At 24.8% G+C, this 14,827-nt stretch overlaps 2 protein-coding genes across 5 annotated transcripts in view; both read left to right on the forward strand.

The window, feature by feature from the left end:
• The first annotated feature begins 3,966 nt into the window (after nucleotides 1–3,966).
• On the forward strand, nucleotides 3,967–8,954 carry LOC101507996 (uncharacterized). 4 transcript variants are annotated; one of them, XM_073365688.1, is made up of 5 exons: nucleotides 3,967–4,528; nucleotides 4,794–4,838; nucleotides 5,158–5,328; nucleotides 6,005–6,177; nucleotides 8,432–8,954. In XM_073365688.1, exons 1-5 carry the CDS (start codon nucleotides 4,297–4,299, stop codon nucleotides 8,606–8,608), a joined length of 798 nt encoding a protein of 265 aa, XP_073221789.1. In that variant the 5' UTR covers nucleotides 3,967–4,296; the 3' UTR covers nucleotides 8,609–8,954. The 4 variants fall into 4 exon arrangements, with proteins under 4 accessions (XP_073221789.1, XP_073221790.1, XP_012568868.1 ...); XM_004491957.3 differs by having other exon boundaries at nucleotides 3,971–4,528; nucleotides 5,047–5,328; XM_073365689.1 differs by lacking the exon at nucleotides 4,794–4,838.
• A 5,159-nt stretch (nucleotides 8,955–14,113) lies between these two features.
• The window catches only part of LOC101508940 (uncharacterized), a 3,548-nt gene continuing 2,834 nt past the window's right edge, over nucleotides 14,114–14,827 (forward strand). The window contains exons 1-2 of the mRNA XM_004491960.4: nucleotides 14,114–14,311; nucleotides 14,534–14,648. Coding sequence (XP_004492017.1) covers nucleotides 14,548–14,648 — 101 coding nt within the window. The 5' untranslated portion in view covers nucleotides 14,114–14,311; nucleotides 14,534–14,547. The remainder of the gene's footprint in view (nucleotides 14,312–14,533; nucleotides 14,649–14,827) is intronic.

A 14,827-nucleotide genomic window follows, 5' to 3' on the forward strand; every position in this document is an offset into this window, starting at 1 on the left:
TTTTCAACAAGTACGCAAGTGTATCTTTTCATTCAGTTTTTGTTGTTGTTGTTGTGGTATATACTCTTTTATTCGATTTTATAAGAGGCAGAATTGAGGATTTTTTTTTTTTTTAATTATATTTTATATCAAAATTTATATTTTTTTTATTTAAGATTGAGTTCATGACTTACAACCACCTAAAAGATAATTTTTTTCTCAAATAGAAAGTCGCATCCCGATAATACAAACACATATAGCTAATTTTTTTATTTTTTTATATAAATTAATAATTGTTAGTTTAATAAATAAAAAATAAATAAAATGATATTGATAAAATCAAATAAAATATATTTAATAGAAAAAAAAATATTAAAATTAATGTGATTGAGTAGATGTGCCAAAACAAATAATGTGTTATATTATTTTAATAACTATTTCACAGATAAATTGACAATGTTATTTGTTTTGAGACATTTACTCAACCGCATCAACTTTTATTTTTTTTACTAAATGTATTTTGTTTGATTTTATTAATATAATTTTATTTTTTTATTATGTTTATTATTTTTTATTTATTAAATTAACAATTATTTATTTATTATAAAATAAATAAATAAATGGTTATAAATGGTCGCATCGTTAACCACTGAGTAAAAAATATATCTTTCACATGTTCATCGGGCGGAGATACGACCTCTTGAAGGCCAAAAATAGTAACACATTTTGATATATAAATTTTAATGTAGGATATAATGAAGAGTTTTAAATAAAAAATAAAATATAAAAATAAAATATCTCAAAATTGATTTTATAAACATAAAATTGAGTTTAACTCTTAAGATATTGTTTTGGAATAATATGGTCATGTCTCTAAACTGGATTCTTTTTTTATTTGAGGCTGAGATTGTATTTTTACATCCAAATTAATATGATTAAACACATTTTTAATTAAAAATGTGGGAGAATGAAATAATACAAAATTCTCATTTTGATACCTATAAATAATTGTTTGCAGTTATTAAACTTTTTGAAATTATTTGGAATGGTTTTACTTGTGTTTTGAAATTACTTGAATAGCTATAAATAATTGTTTGTAGTTTACTTTCTAAAATTGTTTTCGATTTCCATTTCTAACTTTTACTTAATTTTACAGTTTCTTTATGTTTGATAAAACTTTTCACGAAAATCTTTATATTATTTAGTTATCTTGTATTTTGACCATTTGAAAAAATAGTAATAAATTGAGATTTTAACCAAAAGAATTAAAAGCCATTGCAAAAGACTCAGGTTTCATTTTTCTCAACGGTGGACTCATTTTATTGAGTGTTCACTTGACTTTTGAAGTGGTTTAATTGCAGTTTTGATTTTCATATTTTAGCTGAATCACGAAAATAGTCATTCTGTTTTATTTCTCATCAGTTTTGGTACCAAACATAATTTTGGTAAAAACTTGATGAACTATAATTTTTTTTAAGTCACACTACACTATTTATGATCATAGATTTTGATACTATTGTTGTATCACGAGATCTTGAAGCATTGCGTGTTTAAATAAGCGCAAAAAATGATATTTCATCAAATTTTGAATCAAAATTATGTTTAAGAGATCAAAATTAGAAAGAAATAAAATGAATTGACTATTTTTATAATTCAACTAAAATAAATGGACCAAAATTGTAATTAAACCGATAATTTATTGAATAATGTAAGAAGTTTATTTTTAGATTTTTAGGTTGGAAGATGCCTTTATTATTAGCATATTCATTATATTGTTGGAGCTTGCCCTCCACTCAAATATATTTTAGATATATTTAAGTTGTCTATTTTAACTTCATTTTAACGCTCCTTGTCTGTTTAAATAAGTCACATTTTTTCTAATGGATTTTGAATTTTTAAATATATATATATATATATATATATATATATAATTTTTATTCTCAAATTTATTATATTTATATAAATATATACAAATATAAATTTTCTATATTTAATTTATTTTTAACTAAAATTAAATATAAACAAATTCGAATTTAATTTTCCACTACTGCGACTTAACTAAACACACATTTATTAACTCTACGTGTCAATGTAAATAAACTTTACAAAAATGTCTTGTCACATTTGCTACGGTAGTTACTGCCTTCCAATTCAACTATAGTAAAAAAAAAAACTAATTAAGCATATTAAGAATAATAACTTTAATGTCAATAATAAAAATTTAATTTAATTTTTCTATGTAAACGAAAGAATAATTGCATTTCTTAAACTATCCATTTTTCATTAAAATTTGTATTAGATTTTATGAAGAAAGAAAAAGAATTATTTTATTTAAAAGTATTTAATTTAAGAATAACAAAATTAAACAGAGTAAAATTAATTAAATCTTAAATTCATCAAATATATTTATTTTTATAATATATATGTATATATTTTGCTGGATAATATTATAATATTATGATTTAATATGATAGTAAAACATGATTTGATGTCATGGACAAAAAAACACGATTTGATGTCCATATGAAGTTAAAATATGTTTGGACTATATGTATAAATTTCGTTAAGCTCAAAAAAACTGGAACAAATAATTGGTGTCACGTGATATAGTAATTGAAGATTAAAACTAACCTAGTGGTCTAGAATATTAGGGATCAAACAAGAAGAGAAATTATAGAGGAAGTCAAATGAAATTAATGAGGCAAACGAAAATACTTACAATATAGAAAGAAATTAGTCTTTATCTCCAAACTTAATTTTTATCATCTAATTTAATTATTTTTTTAAAGCTTTGGTTAAGTTTTTAAACTATCATTTTTAATCATATCTAATCCCTAGTTAACTCTGAAAATACAATAATAATCTATTAATTATTATTAATTTATCAAATTAATCCTTTAATTTCTTTAAAAATAGAAAAATTAATAATAATTTAAGGACTGATTTAAAATTAAAAATAGTTTAAGTGCTACATATAATATTTATGTAGTTTAAGGATACATAATACATCTTGAAAAAGACTAAATAAAACAAAGTGATAGTCTAAATATCAAATTAATGATTTATTCAATTTAATTTTAACTTTTTTGGTATGTAATTGTATTATAAAATAAATATATTTATATTCAACTCAATTCTAATTAAAATAAATTTTACGCAAATAACTCATTCAAATTCAATTTTCACAACAAATAAATTTCAATCCGATACACATTTATTAACTCTACAATAATACTCCAAATAAAGTTTACACAAAAAAGTATCGTAGATAGTTTAGGGTTTTAGTTGGTGAATTAAAGGTTACTAAATGAATTTTAAAAAGACAATTTTGAGTTCAAATATATCGAACTAATATAATTATTTATTTATTAATATTTGTTTATAAAAAAATATTTGATCATATTTATATTTCCTCTATTTCATATTAAAAGTCACATTTAAAAAATTTAGAAATTTAATTTTTTTAAAGTAACGTAACAAAATTCACACACATTAAATTTAAATGTGAAGAGAAATGAATATCTCTCATTCAAATTCACATTCTGATATATTAAACATCTATGCATTTAACATTTTAACTATACTTACAAAATTGTACATGTCTAATATTATTTATATTTTTAAAATATTAATAAAATATTTATTACAATTTTCACATATATCATTATTTATTGTATTTTAATTCACCTAACTACTTATCAAACTATTACTCTATTTTTTATTTAATTTTTTTTTAACTCCGGGGGAGGTATAAAAACTCACCCTCTTAAATAATGAGTCTAGACTCTTTACCCATTAAATCAATCTTGCTTGTAACATGAAGTTAAAAGAAGTTTGGATTATAGGTGTAAAATTCATTAATTAAGCTCTAAAAAAGCAGGAACTAATAATTGGTGTCTCATGGTATAATTGAAGACTAAAACCAACCTAGTGACATAGGATATTAGGGGTCAAACAAGAGAAGTTACATAGGTAGTCCAATGAATTTAATGCATAGGCCAAAAAAAGAAACAAGATACTTAAAACATAGAAAGACATTTGATTTAAGGCCATGTCAATTCACTTTGGAGATTCAAAAAAGCTAAATAGCAAAATTCAAAAGAGACACAAACTCTTTCTTTTGTATTGATACCAAAGCCACATTCCCTCTATAGCATCTTTTCTAGACAAAAAGCTTCACTCTCAAAAAAAAAGAAAAAAACTCTTTCTACTTGCACCTCCCACTCCTACTTTCAAACCTGTTCAAATTCAAATTCAAATTCACAATCACATTCAAAACAAAGATTCTATCTACTCTTTTGAGTTTATAACTCATTCATGGCCTACAAAGTTGAACCATTTCCCTATAGTTCAAGAAGAAGAGATGAATCAGAGTTCAATTTGAGAGAATGGACAGTGAAAGCAAGAATTAGTAGAGAGAGCAACAACAACAATAATTCTAGAAGATATTCAGGTTCTTACATAAGAAGCTTTAGAGAAGACACAAAATCTCAAAGATCAAACATAACCATTTCTAGTACTGCTTCTTCACCTGGATACCCTTTTAAAGGTACTTTCTTTTGCACTAGTACATGAATTTCATAGTTCAAAATGTGTCAGCTCCATGATAAAAATTTGATTTTTTAATTTTAAATAACAAAATTCAAATCTATTTAAAAACAATCGTAAAATAATTATTAGTATCATTTTAATTAATAATAATTTTTTCGTTGTCCCATTTTATTTTTTTTAAAAAAAGTTTATGAATATTATGATTTTAACTTCATTTACATCTTACATCTCAAATTCATCATTTTCATCATTTTTTTTTTCAGATGAAATTGACCCTTCAACATATTCTTTCACAACTGCTCTTAAAGGTAAACTACGTCGATAACTAAAATAACATGTTTAAATTTATGATATGTTAGTTCAATGGTAACACTTGAACGGTATAATTTCAAAAACAGTTGTAAAATGATTATTAGTGTCACTTTAATTGATAAAAAAATATCATGTTTATGATTTTTTTTTATATTAATTTTTTGGTCTAAAGTTTTTGAATGAAATGAATTATGGTTGAAATAGCATTACAAGCAAGGGCAAGCTATAACAATTGGGAATGCTTATCACCAGAAAGATTTGCTTTAAATTCAAAATGGAATGAAGCAGAAAAATATATATGCAATCCACTTTCAGGGGAAGTGCCAATGGAATGTTTATCTTCAAAAACTCTTAGTGGAAGACCTTTTAGAAACTCAACAAACAGAATCACAATGTCAGCACCTTTAGTTTATTCTTCAAGACATATTCAAACAAAGCCATCAAATTACATACAACAAGATGTTTCTCTTCAATTTCCTATTCAAGGTTCACATACTACTTCATTCTTGCATTTCCTTTTTGATTTTGAAGGAACCGTTTAAGAGTGTGTTTGTTACAAATTTTTTTAAAAAATTATTGTATTCAATAATTAAATGATTAATTTTTAGAGATTTTTATGAAAAGAAGATGATAGTCTGTGTTTGTTTAATTTAATAATAAAAATTAATCAAAAATCATATATTAAAAAGAATTTTTTAAGAGAAATTACTTGAAGCATTCTATTTTTTAAAAGGTCCTTTGTTATAGATTATTTTTAGAATAATCTTTTTTTAAAATTTTATATATTTGTTATAACTTTTGAAAATAATTTTAAAACTACTTAAAATAAGAAGTTGTTTTGAGTAGCTTCTCATAAAAGAAAATTATATCTGACTTGTTTATATAAAAAAAATAAGTGATTTTTATTATAATGAAAAAAATATAAAATATATTTGAATTTTTCTAAGTATATCTAGTAAATAATCTCTAAATTATTGAATGTTAAAATATTTTTTTTATAATTCTAATAAAGGGATCCTAAAACAATTTGATTTTAGATTTGTTTTTAAAACAAATTTATGACAAATAATGAATTTTTTTAAAAGTAATTTAAAAAAATGATTTTTTTTTTTCAAATTGTAACACTAATGAATTTTTAATTATAATTTTTTTGTCTATGAAGAAAAGAAGAAAGAGGGAATGACAAGAGATGTGGGGACACAAAGCACACCTCCTCCTCCTTATCATAGTTCAAGCAGTCCTAGCCCTACTTCAACTCCATCCATTATAGAGAGGTCAAAAACTAGACTTGTTCACTCACCTAATTCAAATTCTAAATCAAAATCTGAGGAAGAGGTATGCACTATAATTTCCCATGTATGTATGATTTTTTTCTTAATGAGTTTATCAAGATAATCTTGCATATTTTTTAAAAAAAAACAAAAGGAGAGGGAAAATTATCATTAAATTGACACTAATAACAATTTTATGATTATTTATGAAAAATATTTAAACTTTTAGAATTTTAAAATATTAAAAATAATATTTAAAAAAATATTCAATCAACTTTTAAAATGTAATTTCAAAAAATTCCATAATATATAATTACTTAAGCTAATCTTTATTAAATTAGTGTAAATAGAAACAGAAAACACAACAAATAAACAGACTCTTAAATTATAATTTACTTTTTATTTGGTTCTCAAGTTAAGAATTTCATTAAGTAAAGAGGAAATAACACAAGAAATTGACAATGTCTTCAAAAAATAAAAATAATGTAATTGTTTCCACCTCATTTATTGCACTTAATTTGTTGTTTTCCTAATGTTTAGCTTTATACAAATTTTTAAAACTATCAAAGGAACCATCCAAAAAATAAGATAAAAAAGTCAGCAATTCATTTCAAATGTTACAAAATTATTCAAACCAAATGAAAATAAAGAGAGGAACAAATTTATACCCCTGGCCAATGGTGTGTTTTCCAAGATAAGAGAATCAAATCTAGTTGTCATATAATTTAGATATCAACATTATAATGTGGGACATTCATAGATATATACCTTGTCCCTATTTGTTTCATGTGAAAGCACCCCCTCCTAGTTTTTTTGTCCCTCCACATTTTTTTCATAGCACTTTGCTTTTTTACTCTGCTTTTTGGGAATCAATTTTCTGGTCATTGAATGTGTTATCTCATATGCACGAATCAAATTTATTCTTTTTTTTTTTCTCATATAAAGTGGTTGGAGAAGTTGATGAAAAATTTTAAAATTAACATTTCAATCCAAACCTAATTCCCCCTCTTGAATGATTTAAACATAGTAGTAATAAGGTTTGGATAATTTAATCTGTTTGAGTAAACGAGTTGAAAAAAAAGAAAAAATACTAACATAATAATTAATATATTAACATTTAGTTATAACAAAATAAATATTTAGAACACTTAAATTCGTAGTTCACAGTGTATTTTTGCAACTCAAAATATGATCAATGAGTATGTCAATATTAGATACTTCTTTAACCAATTATTAAATTTTATTAATGACAAATTTGAATATTATTAACCACAATTTCAATTATTATAACTACATGTAGATTTAAACATCTAAAAATATGCAATTATTCATGTTTAAATTTGTCATTAATAAAATTCAATAGATAACTTCTAAATATATAACCATACAAAAAAAATTGTCCAAATGTGCATATCTCTAATTGATGTTCAAAAAAACATTTCTGAATTAAGTAGTAGTACTCTTTCTCAACCAAGCTCTTCCCTTTGTCTCATTTGAAGCCACTAAAGATTCTGGAATCAAAGTACATAATTTTATCATCAGGGGTACTTTACCTTCATTAGGACCTTGTACATGAAAATGGAGACTACATTATATATATAGCATAATTTTTTACAAGCCCTTATCTTACCAATAATAACATCATAGAATAGTCACATTAAGGAAATAGGAAATTTTAAGTGAGATTTGATTTGATTTTACAAGTAGCATATTTGAGTTCTTGTCTTGAATTAGGATATCATTCACTTGTCATCCTTTTGTTAAATTCAATTAGTAATGCAATAGTAAACAATAAATTAAAAATTACAATGATTTGAAATTTTGAAAAAGTTTCAATAGATTTATCTATATGCTTAAATTATCTATGCTTGAATTTCAGCGAAAGACAATGAATATATTCATTTGGTGTCACGGTATTAATGAATTCAAAATTCAATTTATATTTATTGTTTTTTATTAAATTAATATCAATTAAATTATTGTCACAGCTATAATTATTAGATCATTTTCACAAGTATAAAAACGTGAAAAAACGTAAATGTCTATTTAAAAGTGGTGAAAAGTTAATTGTCATCAAAGTTTTTGAATGAATTTAAAATATTGTTTCATTGGAGACCAAAGGTAACATATCTACATTTGGATTAGTTTGGTGACAAAAAATTTACAAAAAAGAATATTTTCCAACAAAAAATTGACACATGATTGAAATGATGTGGATAAGTATTTTTCCCATTATAGAAATTTTTTGAATGATTAATTGAGAAACACATCATACCAATTAGCATGACATTGATGTGAGAGTGAAAATGCATGTGCAGGTTGAGGTGAAAGATAATGATTCATGGGGGACAAGAGAAAAAAATAATGAATGGAGAAAGAAAGAAGAGAACCAAGTTTGCAAACAAGTAGGGTGCTTTTCATGGATGATGAAAAGGAAAAGACATAAAGAAAGAAATAAAGAAAGAAGAACATCTTTTTCACTAAAGGGTTGCTAAAGAAAATGTGATAACAAAAAGGGAATCTAATCTAAATTTTAATGTAGATTTTGAAAGAAAAAAAAAATAGTTCAAAAAATCTACATTGAAATTTATTTTGATCAAATGGTCTAGATGTGGTCGATTATATGTAGCTACATATTGCAACTACACATATGCAATTAAAATGAATGATGGTTTTTGAGATTCTATAATTTCACTTTTACTTAAGCTATTTTGATTTTTTGAAATGATTTACTTGAAATAGAAAAGTTAAGAGCAATTGCAGTTATGAAGAAAAGGACTATAGTGTAAGAGAGTGTGTGTGTCACTTTCTTTTCTATATATCTATCTCTTTTGTGGTCCATTCTATATGTGATGATGTTATGTGGTGGAATTTTGCTGACAACTTAGGCTTCACGTGCATGTTGTTTTGTTTGTGTTTTTGTGTGAATATTTTGAATCAGAAGGTTCCTATTCCTTTGGTCTTGCTCATATGTCACTATTGTTAAACAACTTTCTAAAAATATACTATAATTAAAAATATACTATAAATTTAAGCTAATTATCACTTGTGATTCTTTAACTTAATTTTAGTTAACGTTTTAATTTTTTATTTACTTTTTTTATTTGATCTTTTATATTTTAAAACGTTAACAATGTTATCATTTTTTTTACAAAAATTCAACAAAATTTTCAAACAAAATCCATAAAATTAGTTATATTTTGTAATATAAAATAAATTTAATCTAATTCGTAACTCAAATCTTCCAATAAACTCATATTTGTCATTCTTTATTTGATGTTGTTGGAAATGAAAATATGAGTCTATTTAAAGATTTAAGTTATGAATTTCATGAAATTATATTATATTGAGGATGGTAATTAGTTTTATGAGTTTTGTTTGAAACTTTTTATGATTTTTTTGAATTTTTGCAAAAAATAACGATAATATTGTTGACATTTTAAAACATAAAATATCAAATTATCACTTAAAATTAAAATAAAAGATCAAATCAAAAGAAAAAAAAAAGATAAAAAACTAAAACGTTAACTGAAATTAAGTTAAGGGATCACATGTGGTATTTAGCCACAAATTTATTAATGCAAACATTCTGAGTCAATTTTTGTAATAATATAAATAACTTTTATTTATTTATTTATTTATTTATGGATAATTAGTAAAGAAATATAAATATTTGTATTTTTTTACATATTTGTATGAATGTCGGTGAACATGTGCAATGGCCCCGATATATCTACATTAGTATGGATTCAGAAAAAGTAGATAACGAATTTTGGAAATAAAAATAAGGAATAAAGTAAATTCTAAACATATAAAATTCAAATGTTTCATTTGGATATATCTCTTTCATTTCAAAATTCAAAATGTTTTCTTTTGTTAACATGTATCTTTGAGATATATTTAATATTTATTTACTTTTTACAAAGTCACTGTCCCGTTCTATGTTTTTAACTCATAGAAAGAGTTTCATATCGATTGTAATTTTCCGACATTAAGGAGTCATATGAATTAATCCAATATTAACTTTTCCAAACGAGTTTAGATTTAGCATAAGACACTAACTATAGTCTTTTATTACACCACAATGTGGTGAACTTGGACTCTCTATTAAAAGAAGTGTTTAATTTTCTGAACAGAAAAAACTCTAGCGGAAAAACATATGAAAAAATATAGTCACTTTATATATTTTTATTATAAATTATTTTGTCAAAAAAATTATTACTACAAAATATAAATTAATGTTTATGTCTCAAAATAATTTCTAATTTTTTGAACACTCAAATATTATTTAATATTAATAATTAATATTATTAATAATATTAGTATTTTAATTTTTAATTTTATTTTAGTAATAGTCCATAACTTCTCACTCCATTTATCAAACTAACCTTATATTCAATTTTTAATTATTATTTAAAAAATTCAATCAAATAAAGTATACATGATGAACTATTTGTAAATTATAGCCAATTAGTTTTAATTTTCTAAATGTTAAGATTTCTCCTTCCAAAGTCAATATTTCAAAGTTTTTTATATTTATATGTTAGGACTTCTTTTTTTTATTCATATCCAATCTAATCTAACGTAAGTAAATACCAACAATCAAATTTAAAAGTCGATAATTGAAAAATTTTAAAATTCAGTTTGTATTTCTTTATTTTATTATATTTGCTATTTTAGTTTCTCATTTTTAAATTATTCATATTTAGCCTTCTCTTCTTAATTTGAGATATAACAATCAATTAAATGATGTATAGATGATGTTGTGCAAAACTATGGTGATGTGAAATTTAAAATTAAATTATATAATATTAGTTTAATAATTTTTTTAAATAAAAAGTTTTAATTTTTTAATTTGCTAAAATTTTAAAGAAAAAACAATAAAGTTTAAACTTCTCAAAATAAATAAAGTAATTTATTTTTATTTGCTTAAATTTTTAAAGTAAACAATAATTTTTTTAAAAAAATTATTTATGATTGTGAAAATAATTCAGAAAATTTTGAAACAAAAAAAAGTAATCTTAAATAAATTATCATTTTTAATTTTTATAAGTTTTTAAAGGAAAAAAATTAATTAATTATTTTAAAAAATTACTAAAGTGGTGTTATTTAATTTTAATTACACGTTATTATATATACATCATTTAAATTTAAATGATCGCCTATATTTAATTTAAGAAAAAAACTAAATATCAATAATTTTAAAAAATAAAAACTAAAATTACAGAAGAAAAAAAAACTTAAATTATTAATTTAAAAAAAAATAAAAACTATATCTTAACCAAAAAAAACAAAAAACAACAACTAATGATTAATAAAAAGATAGAATCTTTTGAGTGGACGCTCTCTCAGCCCCACCCACAATTAGAGTATTTTACCTGATTCTAACATAAAAAAATGGTATTAATAATTTGTCTAAAGTTTTAATCTAATGTATTTTTTTTATATATTTTGAAAAGACATTGATAATGGAGCAACAATCAACTCTTTAGGTAGAGTTTTATAGCGTGCACCCTCCATCTTTATCTCTAACCCCCAAACACATTATCTATAAAAACCCCCCAAACACATTTCACTTTCTTTTTTTCACCCTTTTTCCCAAATTTCTAAACATTCAAAAGTAAGACAACTTTCGAAACTTTGAAATTTTCGAAACAGTATTTTTTCAAATTTTCGAAAGTTTCTATGAACATGAAACTTTCGAAGTGCATTTTTTCCAAAAGTTTGAAACTTTCAAAAAATTTCATCAACATGAAAGTTTCGAAATGCAGAAACCTTCGAAAGTTTCTAACAATTTAAAAGTTTCGAAATGTAAAAAAATCTAAAAACATTAAGTATCCAGTTTCGAAACTTTGGAATTCATGGAAAGTTTCAAAATTATTTCGAAAGTTTGGCCTTCAATGAAACTTCTGAAACCAGTCTGGGAACAATATGAAAGTTCTGAAATGCAATTTTTTTAAGTTTCTTTTTCATTTTTTTAATATTAATATATTGAAGTGCCTAGAATGAGAGATGCATTTGGCCAAATTATTCGCAACTCGATAGGTGATATAGGTGATGGTGCAGAGAGAATTCCACCAACAACATCAAACAAACGACGAAACAAAGCAAATCGTCCAATTAGGCAGTGTCGTCAAAGACAGGATGTCCAAGATGATGTCGTTGAGTCTACTGAGCCTGCACACATGAAGGAAGATGTCCTTGAGCCTCCACAGATGGAGTAGGGTGAGGAGCATTATGTTGCACATGTTGATGATGCTGATGATATTCATGAGCAGGATCAGCAGATCGGATTCCTCGGGAGACCGGTGGTGACACATGTGTTGACACAATATGAGTACCACGTGGCTCGGAGACTATGAGAAGGAGATGTATATTTTAATTAATTTTTAATTATATTTAATTAATTGTTTATTTAAGTTTATTTAATTATATTATTTAGGCTTAATTGCAGTTTTTGTCCCTCTATTTTATGTTGCACATGTTGATGATGCTGATGATATTCATGAGCAGGATCAGCAGATCGGATTCCTCGGGAGACCGGTGGTGACACATGTGTTGACACAATATGAGTACCACGTGGCTCGGAGACTATGAGAAGGAGATGTATATTTTAATTAATTTTTAATTATATTTAATTAATTGTTTATTTAAGTTTATTTAATTATATTATTTAGGCTTAATTGCAGTTTTGGTCCCTCTATTTTAGCTGATTCGCAAAAGTAGTCCCCCCATTTTGTTTCTCCCCAGTTTTGGTCTCTCAAACAGAATTTTGGTCCAAAACTTGATGAAATTTCATTTTTTTTTGCATTTATTTAAGTCACATCATGCCTCAAAATCTCATTTGCAACAATTGTACCTGGAATCTATGATTATAAATGGTGTAGTACGACTTAAAAAAATGAAATTTTATTAAGTTTTTGACCAAAATTCTGTTTGAGGGACCAAAATTGGGGAGAAATAAAATGGGGGGACTACTTTCGCGATTCAGCTAAAATAGGGGGACCAAAACTGCAATTAAGCATATTATTTAATTTAAGTTTATTTAATTAATTGTTTATTTAAATTTATTTAATTTAAGTTTATTTAATTAATTGTTTATTTTAATTTATTTAATTTAAGTTTATTTAATTAATTAATTATTCTATAATTACTCGCATGATCGTGGGTCGTTAAAAGTTATCACTCATGGATTGAAGCTAAAGAAGTTTGCTGAAGTTCTTGTGCCAGATCATGTACAACATTGGATTCAGGAATTTGAGCTGCTACATCTGTCTTCAGCCTACCTCACTATGGTTGATGTTGGTATGATATCTGCATTTGTTGAAAGATGACACCTGAAGACCAGCTCATTTCATTTTCCATTTGGAGAGAGGACTATCACGATAAACGATGTCGCGACTCTCTTTCACATCTCACTCCATGGTATTTTTTTTGATGCACCTGTGAATATGAAAGTTTGAAAGTTTCGAGCATTACATTTTGAAAGTTTCAAATTCATCACAACTTTCGAATGTTTTGATGTTTTCTGGAAAAACACACTTCGGAACTTTCAAATTTATTCAAAGTTTCGAAAGTTTCATAACATCCTGGAAAATTGCATTTCAAAATTTTGACATTTATTAAAATTTCTAGAAAATTTTGTTTTGTTCGAAAATATAAAAAAAAATCACTTTTTAATATTTCGAAAGTTTGAAATTTTCGAATATTTAAGAAGATTTTGTAATTTTCAAAAGTGGGGGTTAAAAATAGTGATAATTTTTTTTTTTTTTTATGATTTTATACATAGTAAAAAAGAGAAAAAATGATATTTTCCATTGAGATGGGTGGTGAAAGGTACAGGTGGAGGGTGCACGGTACAATTGTCCTTTATTTATGACCCCTAACGAGGGCTTTCTCCCCAGCCCACTAAGTAATTTAATCTTGGATCATGATACTGAGGCCCATCTCATATTTCATCTACAAAGAAAGAATTCAACCCTTCTTTTTTGTGTTTGACAAAAAAATAAAGACTAAATGTTTTACAAGTCGGCTTAGTTGACCAAAAAAATCTCACTTCTTTTTTTGACAAACTAAAGAATTGAACACTAAACCCTAATTGTACACATTTTCATTCATATCGTAGCCACCGCCTTCTGAGTTCCCGCCACCATCACCGGTCCATTTTCCGACCTCCGTCTCATCTCGTTACACCACCGGTGAGTTACTTTCAATTTCAATTTTTTCCTCTGTTCGCCATCGGTTTCATTCAGTTACCTTCCTTCTTTTTACTTTTTACTACTCAATAATTGTTCATACAGTTGTGTTATCAATCACTACTACTAATTAGTAATCACTGAAGAATTTCTCAAGTTTTGTTTTACAACCAGTTTTTCATTGGGATTTTCGTCACAATTAAACGTGTTAATATTTGGTGGCAGATTGATTGTCAGAGATGGAGCACGGTTCATACTCTGATCAGAGTAAATCAACGTTTTCTCTGACGGATGAGGATCACACTTTTGCTAATTCTGTTAGATTCACCTTGAATCAAGAGTTAGTTATTTCCCAATTCTTACCTCTTTTTCCAGAATTTACAGAATCGCTTTTTTAGCTTCATTCCACTTTCTTTGTTGTTTATTATTTTGAGTTTGATTTAGTCCTCCAGAGTATTATGTTGTTTCAAGTATCTATTTGGTGGTCATACTATAGAAGATGAAATTTTGTTAGGGAAA

Source organism: Cicer arietinum, chromosome 3, assembly GCF_000331145.2.
Source record: "Cicer arietinum cultivar CDC Frontier isolate Library 1 chromosome 3, Cicar.CDCFrontier_v2.0, whole genome shotgun sequence".
Lineage (NCBI taxonomy): Eukaryota > Viridiplantae > Streptophyta > Magnoliopsida > Fabales > Fabaceae > Cicer > Cicer arietinum.

What these genes read in the sequence shown, in the direction of transcription:
- LOC101507996 (XM_004491957.3), top strand. Translation starts at nt 4,297, where the DNA reads ATGGCCTACAAAGTTGAACCATTTCCCTATAGTTCAAGAAGAAGAGAT. An exon ending in ACCTGGATACCCTTTTAAAG is followed by an intron (nt 4,529 to 4,793) that starts GTACTTTCTTTT and finishes TTTTTTTTTCAG; the next exon opens with ATGAAATTGACCCTTCAACA. An exon ending in AATCAAAATCTGAGGAAGAG is followed by an intron (nt 6,178 to 8,431) that starts GTATGCACTATA and finishes ATGCATGTGCAG; the next exon opens with GTTGAGGTGAAAGATAATGA.